Below are 20,536 nucleotides of genomic sequence, written 5' to 3'. Positions count from 1 at the left end.
AGAAATCTCACTAAATTGGATGTAATGCGGGCAGCCTAGTGATACGCTGAGCAGCAGCAGCGCCATCATGTGGTCAATGTTGGGAAATGTACACTACATCTATATTATATATTTTAGGAAGTTTGTTTGAAGCCCGATTGTGATACGCTAAGCAGCAGCGCCATCGTGTGGTCAATGCTGAGAAATCTCACTAAACTGAATGTAATGCAGGCAGCCTAGTGATACGCTGAGCAGCAGCGCCATCATGTGGTCAATGCTGGGAAATGCACACTATATCTATATATTATATATTTTAGAAAGTTTGTTTGAAGCCCGATTGTGATACGCTAAGCAGCAGCGCCATCATGTGTTCAATGCTGAGAAATCTCACTAAATTGAATATAAGGCAGGCAGCCTAGTGATATGCTGAGAAGCAGCGCCATCGTGTGGTCAATGCTGGGAAATGCACACTATATCTATATATTATATATTTTAGAAAGTTTGTTTGAAGCCCGATTGTGATACGCTAAGCAGCAGCGCCATCGTGTGGTCAATGCTGAGAAATCTCACTAAATTGAATGTAATGCAGGCAGCCTAGTGATACGCTGAGCAGCAGCAGCGCCATCATGTGGTCAATGTTGGGAAATGTACACTACATCTATATTATATATTTTAGGAAGTTTGTTTGAAGCCCGATTGTGATACGCTAAGCAGCAGCGCCATCGTGTGGTCAATGCTGAGAAATCTCACTAAATTGGATGTAATGCGGGCAGCCTAGTGATACGCTGAGCAGCAGCAGCGCCATCATGTGGTCAATGTTGGGAAATGTACACTACATCTATATTATATATTTTAGGAAGTTTGTTTGAAGCCCGATTGTGATACGCTAAGCAGCAGCGCCATCGTGTGGTCAATGCTGAGAAATCTCACTAAATTGAATATAAGGCAGGCAGCCTAGTGATATGCTGAGAAGCAGCGCCATCGTGTGGTCAATGCAGGGGAAATGTACACTTATGTGATTCCGCTGGAAAAAACGCAACTCATTAAAAATTTTAATCTTATACTTACCTAGAATTCTGTTTCTTTTTCCGGGCCAACCTCCTGGGACGACGTTTCAACCCATGTGACCACTGCAGTCAATCGCAGGCTGCAGCGGTCACATGGGATGAAACATCAACCCAAAGCTGCAGGATGTAGGAGGGAAGTGTCGCCATGGTAAGTATCCATTTTTTTTCTGCTCAGTTTTCCGCAGTGGCCATTCCTGGCCGAAAGACTGCTGCACAGGGCAGTGATTTTACACAGCGTATCTGCCTTGCGTGAACATACCGGTACAGTATATACATATAGTAGCTGCTGTCTTACAACGATACAGCTGCAAACCACGTCAACATGTTGCATTCCCACGAGTCAGCACAGTTTTCAAATGATTGTTAATGTCCATGGAGTTTTTTGCAGACATTAACAATCATTTAAAAACTGCACCTTTTGATAAAACTGCATGTGCTGCATGTTGTAGCGGACGATGGTTGTTACGATCTGATTGTTTGCATTAAAGGTTATGAACACCTTTTGAAACTTATTTTTTTTTTAAATGTCAGTCAGTGTGTTTTGTGCAACTTTATAATTAGTTTTTATTAAAAAATATTGTAACTTTTTGAGATACAGCTGCTCTGTTACCTGTATACAGAGCAGCTGTATCCTACGCTGAATCCTGAACTTGTCAGGTCTGTGGGACTGATGGGTTCAGTGTCAGCGGGTCCTGTGTGTCCTGTGTATCTGACACGCTGGATCCACCTGTAATACATCACATCTAAGTTAGATGTGATAGATTATAGGTGGATACAGTCAACTACTCTATTGATACCGCCAATAAAACGGAAATCTTGTGAAACGGAGACAAACAGAAACCATTAGCAACGGAAGCGTTACCATTGAAATGGTAACGGAATGCTATGGTTTCCGTTTAGTTTCCGTTCGTAGGTTCCCCTGACGGAAAGGTCTGACGGAACCCATGAACGGAACCACGACGCAGGTGAGAACGAAGCCTAATTATTACTGTATGATGTTTACAGATGGTGGAGGGTACTATTTTTTGGGGTATAAGCAACTCCCAGTATATGATTACCATTATTCTGGTCATACTGGAAGCTGCTAACCTGACTTCGCAAATGATCTCTGTACTGAAATGTATTTGTACTGAGCTTTGTTCTGGTGCTGTATTCATGTACTGAGCTTGGTGCTGGTGCTGTATATATATAATGAGCTTTGTTCTGGAACTGTACATATGTAATGAGCTTGGTTCTGGTGTTGTATATATGTACTGAGCTTTGTTCTGGTGCTGTATTCATGTACTGAGCTTGGTGCTGGTACTGTATATATATAATGAGCTTTGTTCTGGAACTGTACATATGTAATGAGCTTGGTTCTGGTGTTGTGTATAGAACTATATTGCTTGTAAAATGTAAAAATGTTTTTATACTCAGGTTACATAAAACAAATTTGGAAAAGAAATGACACGTCATTGATTGGTAGAGAAAACAAACATGGCGAGGGTGGAAGGAGATGTCGGGAAAGAGGTTGGGGGGGGGGCGCCAAACTGAATCTTTGCCCCGGGTACTGGAGAACCTAGCTACGACCTCTGCTATGTGTGTTGTATGTATGTGTCTCTATGTGTGTGTGTGTATATGTTCCAGTATGTGTGTGTATATGTGTATGTAGTGTCCTGACAATACCATAGAGGAGTATTGTTTACATTGTAATGCATTGAACATAATGTTATATGTTGTGTTATGCTGCCACCTAGTGATGCAGAATTGTCATTACAATCTATTTTTCCAGCCTGTAAAGGGTGTGGCTGGAGAGGAGGGTCTGAGGCAGTTCCCATGAGGCTTTGCAGCAGAAAGTTGTAGAGGAGTCGGTTCCAGGAGAGGAACGAGAGAAGACAGCCTGTGAGGAAAGCTGAGATAATACTGGGCCTCACAGCATATTTAGTTCAGAAAGCTTCTGGCCTGAACTAGAAATTAATACAGGGAAACAAACCTGCGTAAAGAGAAGGAAAGCAAGAGAGAAGAAAGTTCATTTTGCTGCTTGCAGATAGGAAACTGTCCCAGCCTGACTCATCCCGCCTGCCCTAGCTGGATAATAACTTCTATGTGGAGCCAAGCTGCAGCCTGCAATCTTCCAGTAAAGAAACTGTGAGTTATTATTATACCAAGTTACATCACCGTCTCCTGCGTGTTACTCTGCACTGCACCCACTAACAACAAGGGCACCCCATATCCCATCCACCAGGAGACAGCACCACAGGGCGTGCCCCAGGGGGAATCAACAACTACCACCCATACATATGCAGATCCCCCTCCTTCACTGTGCCAGCTCCGCAGGAGTGTGAGAGGACTACAGCCACCGTGAGTACTACAACTCCCAACATTGGTCTCCGCACTTTCCCTCATCCCCATCGGGCTGTTGCACATAAATTGGCGTCACGAACAGGATTAACACACCTCTGTGCCTGCTAAAGAGACTTTATTGTTGCAAGAAATTATCACCAGCACATGTGGGGTTAAGCAGCCATCTTGGAAAGACTGTGTGTTACTTATGGAACTTGTGATGGAAATTGCTGTACTGACAGTGAATCTGATTAGAGACTTTTACATTGAATTGATCATTGTTTTAGCAGAAGAAAAGTGACATTAGAGACTGTTTGCATTGAATTGTTTGCTGCATCACAACTGCTCTTAGTTCCACCCCCGCTCACTTGAAGGCGGGAAAGCAGAGAATCTGCCCAGCAACAGCAAGGAACCTCATGTTACAGACCACTACAGTGGAACCAAAGTTCCTACCCACTGTTGCAGTGGGGAAGGAGAAACAAGCCGGAACCACTGGAAGTAGATGGGCGCCGCCATCTTGAAAAGTACAGAATCTGAGTCACAGCGGCCGCTTATATTCCAAAAAGACAGAGAAAGAGGTTCCAGCTCCAAAACAGTGAGTACCGCTGAAAGTTTTTACAATTCAGCCCAAGTAAAGATGAACTTGTCGCATCAGTGAGCACAAATAAGAGACTTACTACACATTCTGCTACTGAGCATCTCGTTGCTAGGGGCAACGATAGGAATTTATATTAGAAATGTCTGACGACAGCGATAACGGCTCCCCCAGCCGAGGTGGATCACCCACAACCAGGCATATGATGCCACTGACCATGCCGTATTATTTTGGAGCACCCTGGCTCCCCCGCTACAAAGGTGAATCACATACCCTGAGAGAATTTAAAGGGAAAATGCTTGCTATGTTCCGGTTATATCCAGTGTCAACAGAACAGAAGGTGGAAATTCTCATTGGCCAGCTAGGGGGCGCTGCATTGAGAGAGGTAAAGTCATGGCCTCATTCAGAAAGAAAGACAGTAGAACAGATTCTTGAAAGACTACTGGTCACCTTTGAAACCAGGACGGTATCAGAATTAAAAATGCGCTTCTTTAGCAAGAAACAACAGCCCGGTGAGTCCCTTAGAGACTATGCTTTATCCCTACAGGAGGCACTGAGGGCCGTTATAGAAGTGGACCCACGTGAAGCACAGAATGCAGATAACACACTGCGGGAGCAGTTTATTGAAGGAGCTGAAACAAAGTCTCTGAAATGTCAACTAAAAATGCTGTCTGCTCAACATCCTGAAAGTACGTTCCTGGATTTTAAAGAATTGTCCATCAGAATCCTGGGGGTAGAACTCAACCAAGAATCAACCAAATTTGCTGTGTGTCCTGCTGACAGTTATGGAGATGCTAAGCTCATGTGTCCTGTGTCTCCAGGAAATACTCTCCTTGCTGCCCAGGGTGCACAAGTACAGATTCCAGATGCAGTGGCTGATTTAAAGGACCAAGTCGCAATCCTGACTAAGAGCTTGGAGAAGGTGTGTCATAAGCTTGAACAGTTAGAGATGCGTCCTCAGCCAGAGTGTGAGTCCCCACAGCATAGGAGTCGTCCTACTGACAGTGCGAGCAAGGGATACTACAGGAGATCTGGAAGATTGCCTACAGACAGGTTTGATACTCATGGAAGGCCCATCTGCAGACACTGCCACAAAAGTGGTCATGTGGAGAGAGAGTGCTGGCGGTCAAAAGAACATCCCTCGGGTGGAAGAACACTAGGTCCAGAAGATCCAAATTGGCTGACCAGGTATGTCGGGCCCCATCCATTAGTCACCATCCACATTAATGGGGTACCCCTTACAGCTCTGCTGGACACTGGTTCGCAAGTCACCGCCATACAGAAAGCCATGTTTGAGAAATACTGTAGCAGCGACCTATTGATGCAGCCACCAGAAGTTTGGCTGAATGTTATTGCAAGCAATGGTCAGACAGTACCCCTGCAAGGTTACTGGGAACCCACCGTTCAAGTGGGAGAGACTAACCTAACACAGCAAGGTGTGATCGTAGTAAAGGTCCATGATGAAGACATGCCTCCAGTGGTGCTCGGAATGAACATCCTAAGGAATTTTTATGGGGAAATGCTAGATGCCCTACACCGATCCCTGCCAACAGCTTCACACTCTGCGCAGAAAGTAATCCAACAGACTATTCGTGTGCTGTGCGCTCAGCAGAAGTTTGCCAACGTCAGAGGAGAGATCTGCCATGCCCACATTAGAGATGTCCGTCCAGTGATCCTGAAACCCGGTACCGAAACCCTGCTGTGGTGCCATGCTCGCCCAGGGATACGAGGCCAAGACTACCAAGCCTTAGTAGAACCCCTCCATCTTGAAGAACATCCTATGGTGCTTGCTGCAAGAAGTCTAGTGACCGTTTCCAACGGAAAGGTACCCATCCGCCTCTTGAATCTGAGTGACATCCCTGTGGAATTAAAGAAATACTACTCTGTTGCCCAGTTATTACAGGTCACATTCCAAGACATTGTGGAAGTTCCAACAGTTGCTGCCCAACAGTCCACTCAAATACAGAGTACACAAGAAGAGAATTCATCTACACCATGGTGGTCAGAAATTTGTGTTGGGGATATTTCCACGCCTGCTGAACAAATTGAAGGAGTATTGGAAGTCTCAAGAGAATACCATCAGGCCTTCAGTAAACATCCCCTGGACTTCGGGAAGACCAGCATAATGAAGCACAATATCCCAACTGGCTCTCATCCTCTAATTAAAGAGAGATACCGGCCCATACCACCCACTATGTACCAACCTGTCAAGAAGATGATAAAAGAAATGAAGGATGCCAAGGTGATTCGGGACAGTCACAGCCCTTGGGCTGCACCTATTGTCTTAGTCAAAAAGAAAGATGGCAAGATGCGATTCTGCGTAGACTACCGGAAAATTAACAATATAACCCACAAAGATGCCTATCCTCTACCACGCATAGAAGAGTCCTTGACTGCTTTGGGAAAAGCTGCTTATTTCTCCACCCTGGATTTGACAAGTGGGTACTGGCAGGTACCTATGGCCCCAGAAGACATTGAGAAGACAGCATTTACCACTCCCATGGGCCTATTTGAATTCAATTGCATGCCCTTTGGACTCTGTAACGCACCTGGAACTTTTCAGAGGTTGATGGAGCGCTGTCTGGGCCACAAGAACTTTGAGACTGTTCTGCTGTATTTGGATGACGTGATCATCTACTCTAAGTCCTATGAAGACCACCTACAACATCTGGCTGAGGTCTTCCAGGTTCTCATTAAGCATGGTCTCAAGGTGAAACCCTCCAAGTGCCATCTGCTGAAGCCACAAGTCAACTACTTGGGACACGTTGTTAGCTCTGAGGGTGTGATGCCTGACCCAGAAAAGATTGCTGTTGTGAAGGATTGGCCTACTCCCACCACAGTAAAAGAGGTGAGAAGTTTCCTGGGATTCGCAGGTTATTACAGGCGCTTTATACCCTATTTCGCCCAGATTGCAGAGCCTCTACAAGAGCTTCTTAGAGGACACTCAAAGGAACATCTGAAAAGACCAATTCCTATTGAATGGACTGAGGATCAAGAGATTGCCTTCCAGCTGCTGAAACAGAAGCTGATTGAGCCACCCATCCTTGGTTATCCAGACTACAGTCAACCTTTCTGCCTCTACACGGATGCCAGCAAGAAAGGTCTTGGAGCCATCCTGACCCAAATGCAAGAGGGAAGAGAACGGGTAATAGCCTTTGGCAGCCGAGGGCTTAAAGGGACTGAACGAAATGACCAAAATTACAGCTTGTTCAAATTGGAGTTCCTCGCGTTAGTGTGGGCTGTAACCGAGAAGTACAAAGACTACCTCGCGGCAACACCATTTGTGGTCTACACAGACAACAACCCCCTTGCACATCTGAACACAGCCAGGCTGGGAGCCCTAGAGCAAAGGTGGGCATCTCGTCTTGCAAACTACGACTTCGTGGTCAAGTACAGAACCGGCAAATCCAATGAGAATGCGGACGCATTATCCCGCCTGCCAACCGATGAAGTACCTGCTCAGAATGAAGAAGACTGGGAAGAAGTAGAAATGCCATCGTTCTACACCCGCTTCACACAGCAGAACACAATCACCATCATGGAGAAAGGACTTTGCTCGCAGCAACAGAGTTCAGAATCACTCCAAGAGAAGGAGCAATGGATTAAACTTCAAGCAGAGAGTCGGGTGATGGGAGAGCTGCAAGATTTTCTCGTTAGTAGAAGAGTACCTGAGAGACTTCGTCGTGGCAATGTAGACCCTGAATTAATCCGTCTCTGGAGACAGAGGAGACGACTCTTCATAAAAAAAGGTCTGATGCTACGCAGCGCTCTGGATCCCATCACTGGTGACCGTCTACATCAAGTAGTAGTACCCCGTCGAGATGCAAGAACAGTACTAGAAGCCTACCATGACAGATCGGGACACTTCGGTGTACAAAAAATAGAGGCCACAATCCGCAGACGCTTCTATTGGATAGGAATGCGTGAAGATATTGAGAATTGGTGCAGAGAGTGTCAAGCTTGTGCTCTAAGCAGAGGTGAAAAACATGATCAGAAGGCTCCATTACATTCCATCGTAAGTCACCGACCTTTGGAGATCGTGGCCATAGATCATGTCAAATTTGAGCCTAGCAGATCTGGATACACATATGCAATGACCATCATCGACCACTACACCAAGTTTGCGGTTGCAGTACCTGTCCGAGACTTGACAGCCAAAACCACTGCCGCTGTTTTCTGGAGATACTTCATGCTACCCTATGGATGTCCTGAGAAGATCCTGACTGACAGAGGGTCAGCATTTGAATCTCAGCTATTCCAAGAACTGTGTTCTCTCTACAGTTGTCAGAAGCTCTGTACAACAGCTTACCACCCACAAGGCAATGGCCTCTGTGAAAAGATGAACCAGACGCTTATAGAGATGCTGAGGACTGTGCCATCTCACAGGAGGACTAATTGGCCAACCCTGCTACCAGAGTTAGTTTACATGTACAACAACACTGTACACTGTTCCACTGGGTACACTCCCTACTACCTCATGTTTGGTCGTCAGGGCAAATTACCAGCTGACTTAGACCTGGATGTGTCAGTGCCTGATGCCATCAACCCGTTGCCACGAACCGATTGGGTGAGTGACCACCAGAGACGTCTGGCTGATGCCAACAAAATAGTTGAAAGTCGAATGGAGGAAGCCCGCAAGAAGCAACAAATGGACTTTGACTTGCATGCTAGAGCCGAGCCTTTTCAGATTGGTGATCATGTTTGGCTCAAGAATAATCACAGAACGAGCAAACTGGACACCAAGTGGGAAACAGAACCGTACACCATCAAAGCCATCCCATATCCTGACACAGCCGTGTACGAAATAGTGAAAGAAGGCCGAGCACCTCAAGTAGTCCATCGTAACAGACTTAAATTGTGTCAAAAAGAGTTTGTTCCTGCAGAGGCTGAAATCGTTGAGAAACCTCCTGTTGTTGAGAAACTTTTACCGTCACCAGAGACACAGATGCCTGATTTTTCTCCTTTGGATTGGTTCTTTGGGCCTTTAATTTCCTTCATTGTCCCTGACAAAAGTGTTCCGGATCAAGTTGAGACTCCGATAACATCACAGCCAGGGTCTTCAGCCAGCCCAGAGCAACAGATGAACCCAGAACCAACTTTCTTCGAGGAAGAACCTATTAGAAGACCAGAGAGGAGCACCAGGGGTAAATTACCCGCCAGGTATCTCGACTAACTGTTTCATCATAGAATTGAACATTTTCTCTACCTCATACTTTTTACTTGAACATTGAATGACTTTGCTATATTTACCCAAGTTATTCCGTGCCGAACTTTTGGACACTGTCCCGGTTGGGTTAAGAACTCTTGTACCCCACAAGTTTATATGAGGAATCCACATCCCTGTTCCCCAACAGTTGATACAGGAACTTTACATTGAACAAGAGTCGTCGCCCATATTCCTTATTCTAGTGCCTTAAAGGACTGATGAGACTCTTCGTGAAAGTAATATATTGCACTGTTTTAATATATGCTTGATATGTGCCTGACTTTTCCATTACTAGGGTTGCAGTTCCTCCATCGTTGCAGACGCCGAGGACGGCTTTTGTTAAAGCAGGGGTGTATGTAGTGTCCTGACAATACCATAGAGGAGTATTGGTTACATTGTAATGCATTGAACATAATGTTATATGTTGTGTTATGCTGCCACCTAGTGATGCAGAATTGTCATTACAATCTATTTTTCCAGCCTGTAAAGGGTGTGGCTGGAGAGGAGGGTCTGAGGCGATTCCCATGAGGCTTTGCAGCAGAAAGTTGTAGAGGAGTCGGTTCCAGGAGAGGAACGAGGGAAGACAGCCTGTGAGGAGAGCTGAGATAATACTGGGCCTCACAGCATATTTAGTTCAGAAAGCTTCTGGCCTGAACTAGAAATTAATACAGGGAAACAAACCTGCTTAAAGAGAAGGAAAGCAAGAGAGAAGAAAGTTCATTTTGCTGCTTGCAGATAGGAAACTGTCTCCGCCTGACTCATCCCGCCTGCCCTAGCTGGATAATAACTTCTATGTGGAGCCAAGCTGCAGCCTGCAATCTTCCAGTAAAGAAACTGTGAGTTATTATTATACCAAGTTACATCACCGTCTCCTGCGTGTTACTCTGCACTGCACCCACTAACAACAAGGGCACCCCATATCCCATCCACCAGGAGACAGCACCACAGGGCGTGCCCCAGGGGGAATCAACAACTACCACCAATACATATGCAGATCCCCCTCCTTCACTGTGCCAGCTCCGCAGGAGTGTGAGAGGACTACAGCCACCGTGAGTACTACAACTCCCAACATTGGTCTCCGCACTTTCCCTCATCCCCATCGGGCTGTTGCACGTACATATGTCTCTATGTTAGTGTATATATATTTATGCCTCTGTGTGTGTTTATATATGTGTGGGTATAGTCAGGGCCGTCGTCAGCACCCGGCGAACCCGGGCAAGTTCCGGGGCCCATTACCCTTGGGGGGGCCCACTCGGCCGCCGGGTGCTGTCACTGCTGTCATCACGGTATCACTGTCCATATATGGACAGTCCGTGAAAATCATGGACAGTCCGTGAAATGAGAGGACTTTTGGCAACTGTCCGGAATAAAAAGAATGCGTTCGTGATTTCTATATTTTTTTGTTGTGCAAGGAGCTGCGCATATGCAAGTTGTGGCTGCGTGATGACCTCTCATGTAGAACATTGTTAGCAGCCTTCCCAGCCTCCGCGCACCACGTCTCGTGTGTAGTACTAGCAGGGGTCTCCTGCCCGCCAGAGAGGACAACGGAGAGGAGGAAATTCGACAGCGGAGAGAGTGCGGCTTGGCTGGGACCTGACAGGTGACACAGGAGAATCTATGCAGAACAGGACGCTGGGCTGCCGTTACTTCAGCTTGTATTGCTGATATGTGAAGCCCCTGCCCGGTGGCTTGCTCTGTATCTAATTCACTGCCCAGCAGCTGTACAGGTCAGCAGCACCCGGCTCCTTCACTGTGTCTGCACCACTGACCCGCATAGCTGCTGCTAACCCTGTACAGCCCAGCAGGGGCGTAGCTAAAGGCTCATGGGCCCTGGTGCAAAAATTCAGCTTGGGCCCCCCCCCCCTCCCCCGCAACTTCACTTTATGGCCGTGGCCCACCTATAACTTACATCTGCATTGCTGGGTTTCTTAAGTGAACCATTGATGCAGCATTAGCAGCCAGAGGCGTTGCAACGGTCAGAAAAGATCATGGGCACAAAGTCAAAGACATATACTTTGTACCGCCCATACCCCTAAATAATGCAGCTCCCAATAAGTGTCAAATACCAGTTCTACACAGTGAATAGTGAGCATAGTACTGTTATATCCAGTGACTTACATGTGACTTCTCTTCTCGACTTCTTCCAAGTTCCAGTCATGACTCGTTTTTGCGCACACACTTCCTATTCTGTAGCTACCCGCAGTGCTTCTACAGAGTTAGGCTATGTTCACACAGGGCGGAAACGCTGTGGCGCAGGGAATTCTGGACGAAAAACCGCACCAAATTGTGGTGCAGTTTTTCGGCCGCAAAGACCGCTGCGGAAAATGAAACATAAAAATGTGATACTTTTACATAGCCATGGCGACGCATCCCTCTGCTGTCCTGCATGCTGGTCGCCTGGGATGATGTTTTATCCCATACGACTGATGCAGCCTCTGATTGGGTGTAACAGTCACATGGGATGTCCCAGGAGGCCGGCCTGGATGAAGAAACACAGAATTCTGGATAAGTATACGTTTTGGGTTTAATCGCTGCTTTTCCACCACAAAAAAACACCTGCTATTTGTTGCGGGTTTTACATTCCCATTGATTTAAATGGAGAAAACACGTAAAAAAAATAAATCAATTGACATGTTGCGGATTAAATATCGCACCGCAGGTAAATTTCTGAGCAGATTTTCCGCTTGTCATTTAAACAGCGTGTGGAGGAGATGTGATTATCTCATCCACTCTGCTACTACTGTATTATCCTGCGGATTTTTCAGTACGAAAGCGGCGATACCAAATAAGTATAGTTTCTTAATTTTCTCTACGTTTTCACAATAATAATCGCCACATTCCAAGAGACCTAACCTTTTTTATTTTTCCGCCTATATAGCCATATGTGGTCTTGTTTTTTGCACGACAAAGTGTAGTTTGCGTTGGCACTATTTTGCGTCACGTGGAACTTATTGATCAACTTTTATTTTATTTTATTGGGGGGGAAATAAAAAGAAAAAGCATTTTTGCTGTTGTGTTTTTTAAGTGTTTTTGTCTGCCATTCACCTGGCGCTTTAATTAATGTGTTAACTTTATTGCTCGAGTTATGATCATGGCGATACCTTATGTGTATTTTTTTTTCACACTTTAAGGGGTTAAACTGCCAGAATTGTTCTCTACAATTTCGGCAGGAGCCAGGCTGTGCCTAGTCTTATAGGTACACTGGCAGTACTCACAAGATCCAAGAGACTAATATATCAGTCACGATGCGGGAACTAGCACCTGCTTGTGACGGATATTGTTCATCGTTAAGGGGTTAAAGGTACGGTATTCTTATCTTGGGCATTTATGGAATACGCATAGGATATATGCCATAAATGCCTAAAAAGTGCTGGTCTCACCTATGTGATCGTCACCTATCAGCAGAATTCTTCATACACTTCAATAGGGAGGTGGTTGCGCTTGCGTGCAGCCATATCTCCACTGAAGTATATGGAGATTACGGCGGGCAGGAATTGGCGGACAGGGGTCTGCTGATGGGTGAGGATCCCATAGGTGGTACTTATGGCATATACTGTAAATAGGAATACCTCTTTAAGAAAGTAATAACATACTTGTTGAATACAATTGGTGAGGAGAACTACAACTCACAGCAGGTCCTGAAAACCTACAGGTATCATGGCATGCGTGGAGTTATAGTTCCCCATGCAGGGGAAGGGCATAACAGACAGTAGTTTCTTTGCAAAGTACTGGGGTCACACTTTTTCCTCATAAGCTGCTGCAGTGCTGCCTGGCTCTTACCTTGGAGTCTGACTATTTCTCTGCTCAGCTCTGTGAGCCGTGATGCAATATGATGGGACCGGGGGAGGGGGGTTGAAAAGTTAAATCCACCAGGACTCATGAGGCACCTCCTGCTGCTGCTAGGACCACGACAATTCCCCCCTATACAGTGCACAGTCTACATGCTGGCCGCCGTGTACACAGCCTAGTGCAGACCAGCCAATCAGTATGACCCACACTAATTGGCTGGACTGCAGCAGGCTGCGTAGTAAAGCGTCCAGCAAGTGGGCTGTGCGCCCCTCAGAGAGGGGAAATGTGTCACACTACAGAGCGGGGCCCGCCGCTGGGGATAAAGAGGTGGGCGGGCAGCAGCAGCCCACTACATACACCGGCATCTGGCATTTGCCAGATAGGCAGCCCGGCCCTGCAGTCAGCGTTAGTGTGGCGAGGGGGCCCTGCGGGCCCCCCTGGCTTGCGGGCCCGGTCGCAACTGCGACCCCTATAGCTACGCCACTGGTCGGAATGCTTTTAGCTATCCAAGCGATTCTGAGATTGTTTTCTCGTGACACATTGGACTTGATTAGAGATGAGCGAACCGGGACAACCGAACCCGGTTTTGGTCCGAACATCCGGAAAAGTTCGGTTCGCAGCGAATCCGAACTTCACCGGGTTCGGCCGAACCCGTTTTGACCGAACCCGGTCAAAAATATTATACAAATCGGCAGCCACTTGTCTCTATCAATCACTGATAGAGAAAAGAGGCTGCTGATTAAAAATAAAATAAAAAGCATTTCATACGTACCCGGTCGTTGTCTTGGTGACGAGTCCCTCTTCTTAGTACAGTCCGACCTTCTTTTTTGACGCGGCAGCCTGTGATTGGCTGCAGAGGCCTCTGCAGCCTGTGATTGGCTGCAGAGGCCTCTGCAGCCTGTGATTGGCTGCAGCGGTCACATGGGCTGTATCGTCATCCAGGAATGTCGGACCAGATGTCGAGAGGGACGCGTCACCAAGGCAACGGCCAGGAGACCGGACTGGAGGAAGCAGAAAGTTCTCGGTAAGTATGAACATTTTTTTTTACAGGTTACTCTATATTCTGATCGGTAGTCACTGTCCAGGGTGCTGAAACAGTTACTGCCGATCAGTTAACTCTTTCAGCACCCTGGACAGTGACTATTTACTGACGTCGCCTAGCAACGCTGCCGTAATGACGGGTGCACACATGTAGCCACCCGTCATTACGGGGCTTCATGCACACGACTGTAAAAACACCCGTTATTACGTGTCGTAATTATGACCCGAAATAGCGGGCCCATAGACTTCTGTTAGCCACGGGTACCTTCCCGTTTTCTCACGGGAAGGTGCCCGTGCCGTTAAAAAGATAGAACATGTTCTATTTTTTTATTTTACGGGCCGTGCTCCTATACTTTATAATGGGAGCACGGCTCGGAAAAACGACCGGCTGCCCGTGGCCGGCCGTGCGCATCTCCTGAAATACTCTGTGCTGCCTTAAACTCTGCGGACAGGTCAGGATCCTGTTTCCTTTAAATGCTGCTAGGGAACCCGCTCGATCCACTATATAAGGCTGCGCTACAGTGCAGCATTTAAAAGAAACAGGATCCTGACCTGTCCACAGAGTTTAAGGCAGCACAGAGTATTTCAGGAGATGAGCGTGCAGATTCAGTGCTGCTGTGAACTCTGCCAATCATGTGAAGGTGTTATTGAGGACAGGAGTGGAGGCGAGGTAACAGACTGAGAGCTACGTAATGGTAAGAGCAGAGTTCACAGCAGCACAGAATCTGCACGCTCCTCTCCTGAAATACTCTGTGCTGCTGTGAACTCTGCTCTTACCATTACGTAGCTCAGTCTGTTACCTCTCCACCACTCCTGTCCTCAATAACACCTTCACATGATTGGCAAGTCACCACCCCGCACAAGATCCGCACGCTCATCTCCTGAAATACTCTGTGCTGCTGTGAACTCTGCTCTTACCATTACGTGGTGACTTACCAATCATGTGAAGGTGTTATTGAGGACAGGAGTGGAGGAGAGGTAACAGACTGAGAGCTACGTAATGGTAAGAGCAGAGTTCACAGCAGCACTGAATCTGCACGCTCATCTCCTGAAATACTCTGCTGCCTTAAACTCTGTGGACAGGTCAGGATCCTGTTTCTTTTAAATGCTGCACTGTAGCTCAGCCTTATATAGTGGATCGAGCGGGTTCCCCAGCAGCATTTAAAAGAAACAGGATCCTGACCTGTCCACAGAGTTTAAGGCAGCGCAGCACAGAGTATTTCAGGAGAGGAGCGTGTGATTGGCTGCAGAGGCCGGTGCAGCCTGTGATTGGCTGCAGAGGCCGCTGCAGCCTGTGATTGGCTGCAGAGGCCGTCACGTGGGATGAAGCGTCATCCCTGGAGGCCGGCCTTCTGACATCATCCTGACGTGCGTGACCGCCACTATAGCCTGTGATTGGCTGCAGCGGTGACATGGATGAAACGTCATCGCTAGAGGCCGGACAGCAGGAATGTAAGTATGAACGTATTTATTTATTTTTTTATTACATTAAAATTTTATTTTCCGCGCTCCGAGCATGTACTGTCAAGGTTGCTGAAAGAGTTAGTGCAGCCCATTAACTCTATCAGCACCCTGGACAGTACCATGCTCGGCGCACGGAAATTACAGGTTCGGTCCGAACTAGTTCGGTCCGAATCGAACTTTTTTGTGAAATTCGGCGAATTAGCCGAACCGAACTTTTTCTAGGACGTTACAAGGCTTTGAACTTTAACAGCAATTTGTCACATTCTCAAGAAAATTTCAAAAAGCTATTTTTAGAGGGGCCAGTTCACTTGTGAAGTGGCTTTGAGGGCCTTATATATTGGAAACCCAAAAAAAGTCACCCCATTTTGAAAACTTCACCCCTCAAAGTATTCAAAACAGCATTTAGAAAATTTCTTAACCCTTTAAACTTTTCACAGGAATTAAAGCAATGTAGGGGTGAAATTTACAAATTTCATATTTTTTGGCAGAAATTAATTTGTAATCCAATTTTCTTTATAACACAGAAAGTTTTACCATAGAAATGCAACCCAATATTTATTGCCCAGATTCTGCAGTTTTAGGAAATATCCCACATGTGGCCGTAGCGTGCTTCTGGACTGAAGCACCGGCCTCTGAAGCAAAGGAGCACCTAGTGGATTTTGGGGCCTTATTTTTATTCGAATATATTTTAGGCACCATGTCAGTAAAACAATACCCCACATGTGGCAATAAACGGCTGTTTGGACACATAGCAGGGCTTAGAAAGGATGGAGCACCATTTGGCTTTTGGAGTTCACATTTAGCAGGAATGGTTTGCGGAGGCCATGTCACATTTAGTAAGCCCATGAGGGGACAAAACAGTGGAAACCCCCCACAAGTGACCCCATTTTGGAAACTATACCCATTGAGGAAATTATCTACGGGTATGCTGAGCGTTTTGACCCCCCCCCCCCAGGTTTTTTGCAGAAATTATTGGAAGTAGGCCCTGAAAATAAAAATCTACATTTTTTCAAAGAAAATGTAGGTTTAGCTAATTTTTTCTAATTTCCACAAGGACTGAAGGAGAAAAAGCAACACATGATTTGTAAAGCAATTTCTTTAGAGTAAAACAGTACCCCACATGTGGTAAAAAAACGGCTGTTTGGACACACGGCAGGGCTTAGTAGGGATGCAGCACCATTTGGCTATTGGAGTTCACATTTAGCAGGAATGGTTTGCGGAGGCCATGTCACATTTACAAAGCCCCTGAGGGGATAAAACAGTGGAAACCCCCCACAAGTGACCTCATTTTGGAAATTACACCCATTGAGGAAATTTTCTAGGGGTATACTGAGCGTTTTGACCACACAGGTTTTTTGCAGAAATTATTGGAAGTAGGCCCTGAAAATAAAAATCTACATTTTTTCAAAGAAAATGTAGGTTTAGCTAATTTTTTCTCATTTCCACAAGTACTGAAGGAGAAAAAGCACCACAAAATTTGTAAAGCAATTTCTCTAGAGTAAAACAGTACCCCACATGTGGTAATAACCGGCTGTTTGGACACACGGCAGGGCTTAGAATGGAAAGAGCGCTATTTGGCTTTTGGAGATCACATTTAGCAGGAATGATTTGAGGAGGCAATGTCGCATTTGCAAAGCCCCTGAGGGGACAAAACAATGAAAATGTCCAAAAAGTGACTCCATTTAGGAAACTACACCCCTTGAAGAATCCATCTAGGAGTATTGTGAGCATTTTGACCCCATAGATGTTTCATAGAATTTATTAGAATTGGGCAGTGAAAATAAAAACAATCCTTTTTCTTAAATAAGACGTAGCTTTACCGCAAAATTTTTTGTTTTCTCAACAAATAAAGGAAAAAAAGAACACCACATTTGTAAAGCAATTTTTCCCGAGTATGGCAATACCCCATATATGGTCATAAACTGATGTTTAAATACAGGAAGAAAAAACGGGATACTACCTTGGCAACTCCTTGGGAGTTTGCGTTGGGATTGGCAGCAGCTTTTCTACTACGAATTACATGCCGGTAATTTAAAACCTTGGAGGTGAGCATATATGTGCGTTATCTCCGCTCATTATTGATACCGCAAGTTTGGCGCCGTGTGCTTTTTGTTTCACTTTTAGTATAAACTGCTGTTTGGGCACACGGCAAGGCTCAGAAAGGAAAGAGCGCCATTTGGAGTGCAGATTTTGCTGGATTGGTTTCTGGGCGCCTGTGGGACTAAAACTGTGGAAACCCCCCAGAAGTGAACACATTTTGGAAACTACATCCCTCGATGCATTTACCTAGGGGTGTAGTAAGCATGTTAACCCTGCAGGTGTTTTGTAGAAATTAGTGTGCAATCAATGTTGCAGAGTGAAAATTGGATTTTTTTTTCCATAGATATGCCAATATGTGGTGCCCAGCTTGTGTCACCATAACAAGACAGCTCTCTAATTATTCTGCTGGGTTTCCTGGTTTTAGAAACACCCTTCATGTGGCCCTAATCTTTTGCCTGGACATTCGACCAGGCTCAGGCGTGAAAGCGTATCATGCGAAATCGAGGCCTAATTTGGCGATTTATAAAGTATTGGTTCACAATTGCAGAGTCTCAGATGTGAAATAATAAAAAGAAACCCCTGAGAAGTGACCATATTTGGAAATCGCACCCCTCAAGGCATTTATTAAGGGGTGTAGTGAGCATTTTCATGCCACAGGTCTTTTCCATAAATGATTGCGCTGCGGATGGTGCACAGTAAAAATTAATATTTTTCCCTAGATATGCCATTTCAGTGGCAAATATGTCATGCCCAGCTTATGCCATTGGAGACACACACCCCAAAAATTGTTAAAAGGGTTCTCCCGGGTATGACATTGCAATAAATTTGGAAGGAAACTGTTGTTTGGGCACACTGTAAGGTTCAGATGGGTGGGAGCGCCATTTGGCTTTTGGAGCGTGGAATTTGTTTGGTAATAGTTTTGTTTGGAGTCTTACTGGTGTTTCCGTTTATAATGTGGTGCATATGTGAGCTGGGCAGAGTACATCAGGGGCATAGTCAGGGGGTACAATAATCGGGTAAAAAAAACAATAAAATAATCCATAGATGTGTGTTACGCTGTGAAGCAATCCTTTCTACACAGGCCAGTGTCGCACTGATAAATGGCGTCCTTTCTTATGCCCCTTTTGGTCCACACTCCGCACATTTGCAGTTTGGGGAATTTTGCTGTGAAGTGTTGTCCTGGTATAAAACGGGCACCCTCGCTTCCAGCAGATATGTTTTGTCGTGGAAATACATCGCTCAAAATATATCAGACTGAAATTTATACGAGTCCCAACAGACTCTCAAGGCCAGACTCCATTAGTCAGAATCCTAATTAGGATATTTCACCGATATATATCGAGAGAGGAGAAGAAAACACACAGACACGCTGATATGTTCAAAATGCTCCTCTGAAGGATTTATTAGCAAACTCAAACTGTTAAACTGAAATTCAGAAGGGGTGTAGGCTTGAGGTAAACCAATCAGAGACAATGTAACAATATTTGTTATTCAGTAAAACGCATACAATAAAATACATCATTATAATTCTTCACACATTAATGTTTACAAGTGTCTTATCTCTCTCTTGGACAGAATGTCCTCGTGGAGATGGGGGAGACCTTCCCTCACGCATACTTGCCATCCTCCCATCTCACTCCCTGTCCATCTTCGCATGGGAACCAAGGTCAAAGATAAAACATACGAAATCAACATTACTTGTATTAAAGGAACAATGACTTTTCTATTCACTACAAAAGAACCAAGATGGGAACTCCAGACAAGATGGGAACTCCAGACAAGATGGGAACTCCAGACAAGACGCGGCTGCACGAAACTAAATCATTTACACATTATCATCACTTTCACATATTACATATCTTAGTAATTCGGCATCCTGCTTGATAATTCACAATGTAATTTCATACAGAGAATATAAGCAAATAAATCATAATTCACAGTTTGGGCCCTCCCCTTCCTGGTTCCCTAATTTTAGATTCTTGATAAATCGCCTCTTGAAACAGAAGAAATGTTCCCCTCGGGCACAACTGCATATTTTTTATTTCCTGACTTATTGGAGCCATAACGAATTTTATTTTTTCATAGACGTAGTGGTATGAGGGCTGTTTTTTTGCAGGACGAGTTGTAGCGATTATTGGTACCATTTTGGGGTACATGCGACTTTTTGATCGCCTTTTATCCTATTTTTTGGGAGGCCAGGTAAACAAAAAAACGCATTTCTGGCACAGCTTTTTTAGTTTTTTTTATACAGTGTTCACTATGCGTTATAAATTACCTGTTAACTTTATTCTGTGGGTCCGTACAATTCCGGCAATACCTAATTTATAGAACTTTTTTATGTTTTACAACTTTTTGCACAATAAAATTACTTTTGTAAAAATAATGTATTTTTTCTGTCGTCAAGTTGTGAGAACCATAACTTTTTAATTTTTTTGTCGACGGAGCTGTATGAGGGCTTATTTTTTACGAGACAAGCTATAGGTTTTATAGGTACCATTTTTGGATACGTGCGACTTTTTGATCACTTTTTATTCCAATATTTGTAGGGCAAAGTGACCAAGAAACAGAAACTCAGGTATAGGTTTTTACTGTTTTTTTTTACGCTGTTCGCCGCGTGCAATAAATAATATAATATTTTTATACCTCAGGTTGTTACGGTCGCGGCGATACCAAATACGTATGGTTTATTATTTTTTTTCAATAATAAAGGACTTGATAAGCGAAAAAGGGCGATTGTGTTTTATTTTATTACTTGAAACTTTTATTGTTTTCAAACTTTTATTTTTTTTTCACTTTTTTTTACACTTTTTTATACTTTCTTTTACACTTTTTTTCAAGTCCCACTAGGGGACTTGAAGTTCCAACTGTCTGATGTTTTTTTTCTAATACATTGCACTACCTACAAAGTGCAATGTATTAGATCTGTCAGTTATTCACTGACAGCAAGCCGATTAGGCTACGCCTCCCGGCGGGGCCTAATCGGCTTCCGTAATGGCAGAGCAGGAGGCTATTGTGTCTCCTGTTGCCATAGCA

At 45.0% G+C, this 20,536-nt stretch overlaps 1 protein-coding gene across 2 annotated transcripts; it reads left to right on the top strand.

Moving 5' to 3' along the window:
• Positions 1-3,646: 3,646 nt before the first annotated feature.
• LOC142698008 (uncharacterized) lies at positions 3,647-19,416 on the top strand. 2 transcript variants are annotated; one of them, XM_075847752.1, is made up of 3 exons: positions 3,647-3,963; positions 4,511-5,151; positions 19,079-19,416. In XM_075847752.1, exons 1-3 carry the CDS (start codon positions 3,871-3,873, stop codon positions 19,365-19,367), a joined length of 1,023 nt encoding a protein of 340 aa, XP_075703867.1. In that variant the 5' UTR covers positions 3,647-3,870; the 3' UTR covers positions 19,368-19,416. The 2 variants fall into 2 exon arrangements, with proteins under 2 accessions (XP_075703867.1, XP_075703866.1); XM_075847751.1 differs by having other exon boundaries at positions 3,647-5,151; positions 19,079-19,413.
• The last annotated feature ends 1,120 nt before the right edge of the window (positions 19,417-20,536 follow it).

Source organism: Rhinoderma darwinii, assembly GCF_050947455.1.
Source record: "Rhinoderma darwinii isolate aRhiDar2 chromosome 11 unlocalized genomic scaffold, aRhiDar2.hap1 SUPER_11_unloc_16, whole genome shotgun sequence".
Classification (NCBI taxonomy): Eukaryota; Metazoa; Chordata; class Amphibia; order Anura; family Rhinodermatidae; genus Rhinoderma; species Rhinoderma darwinii.
This window is presented reverse-complemented; position numbering and strand designations above follow the sequence as displayed.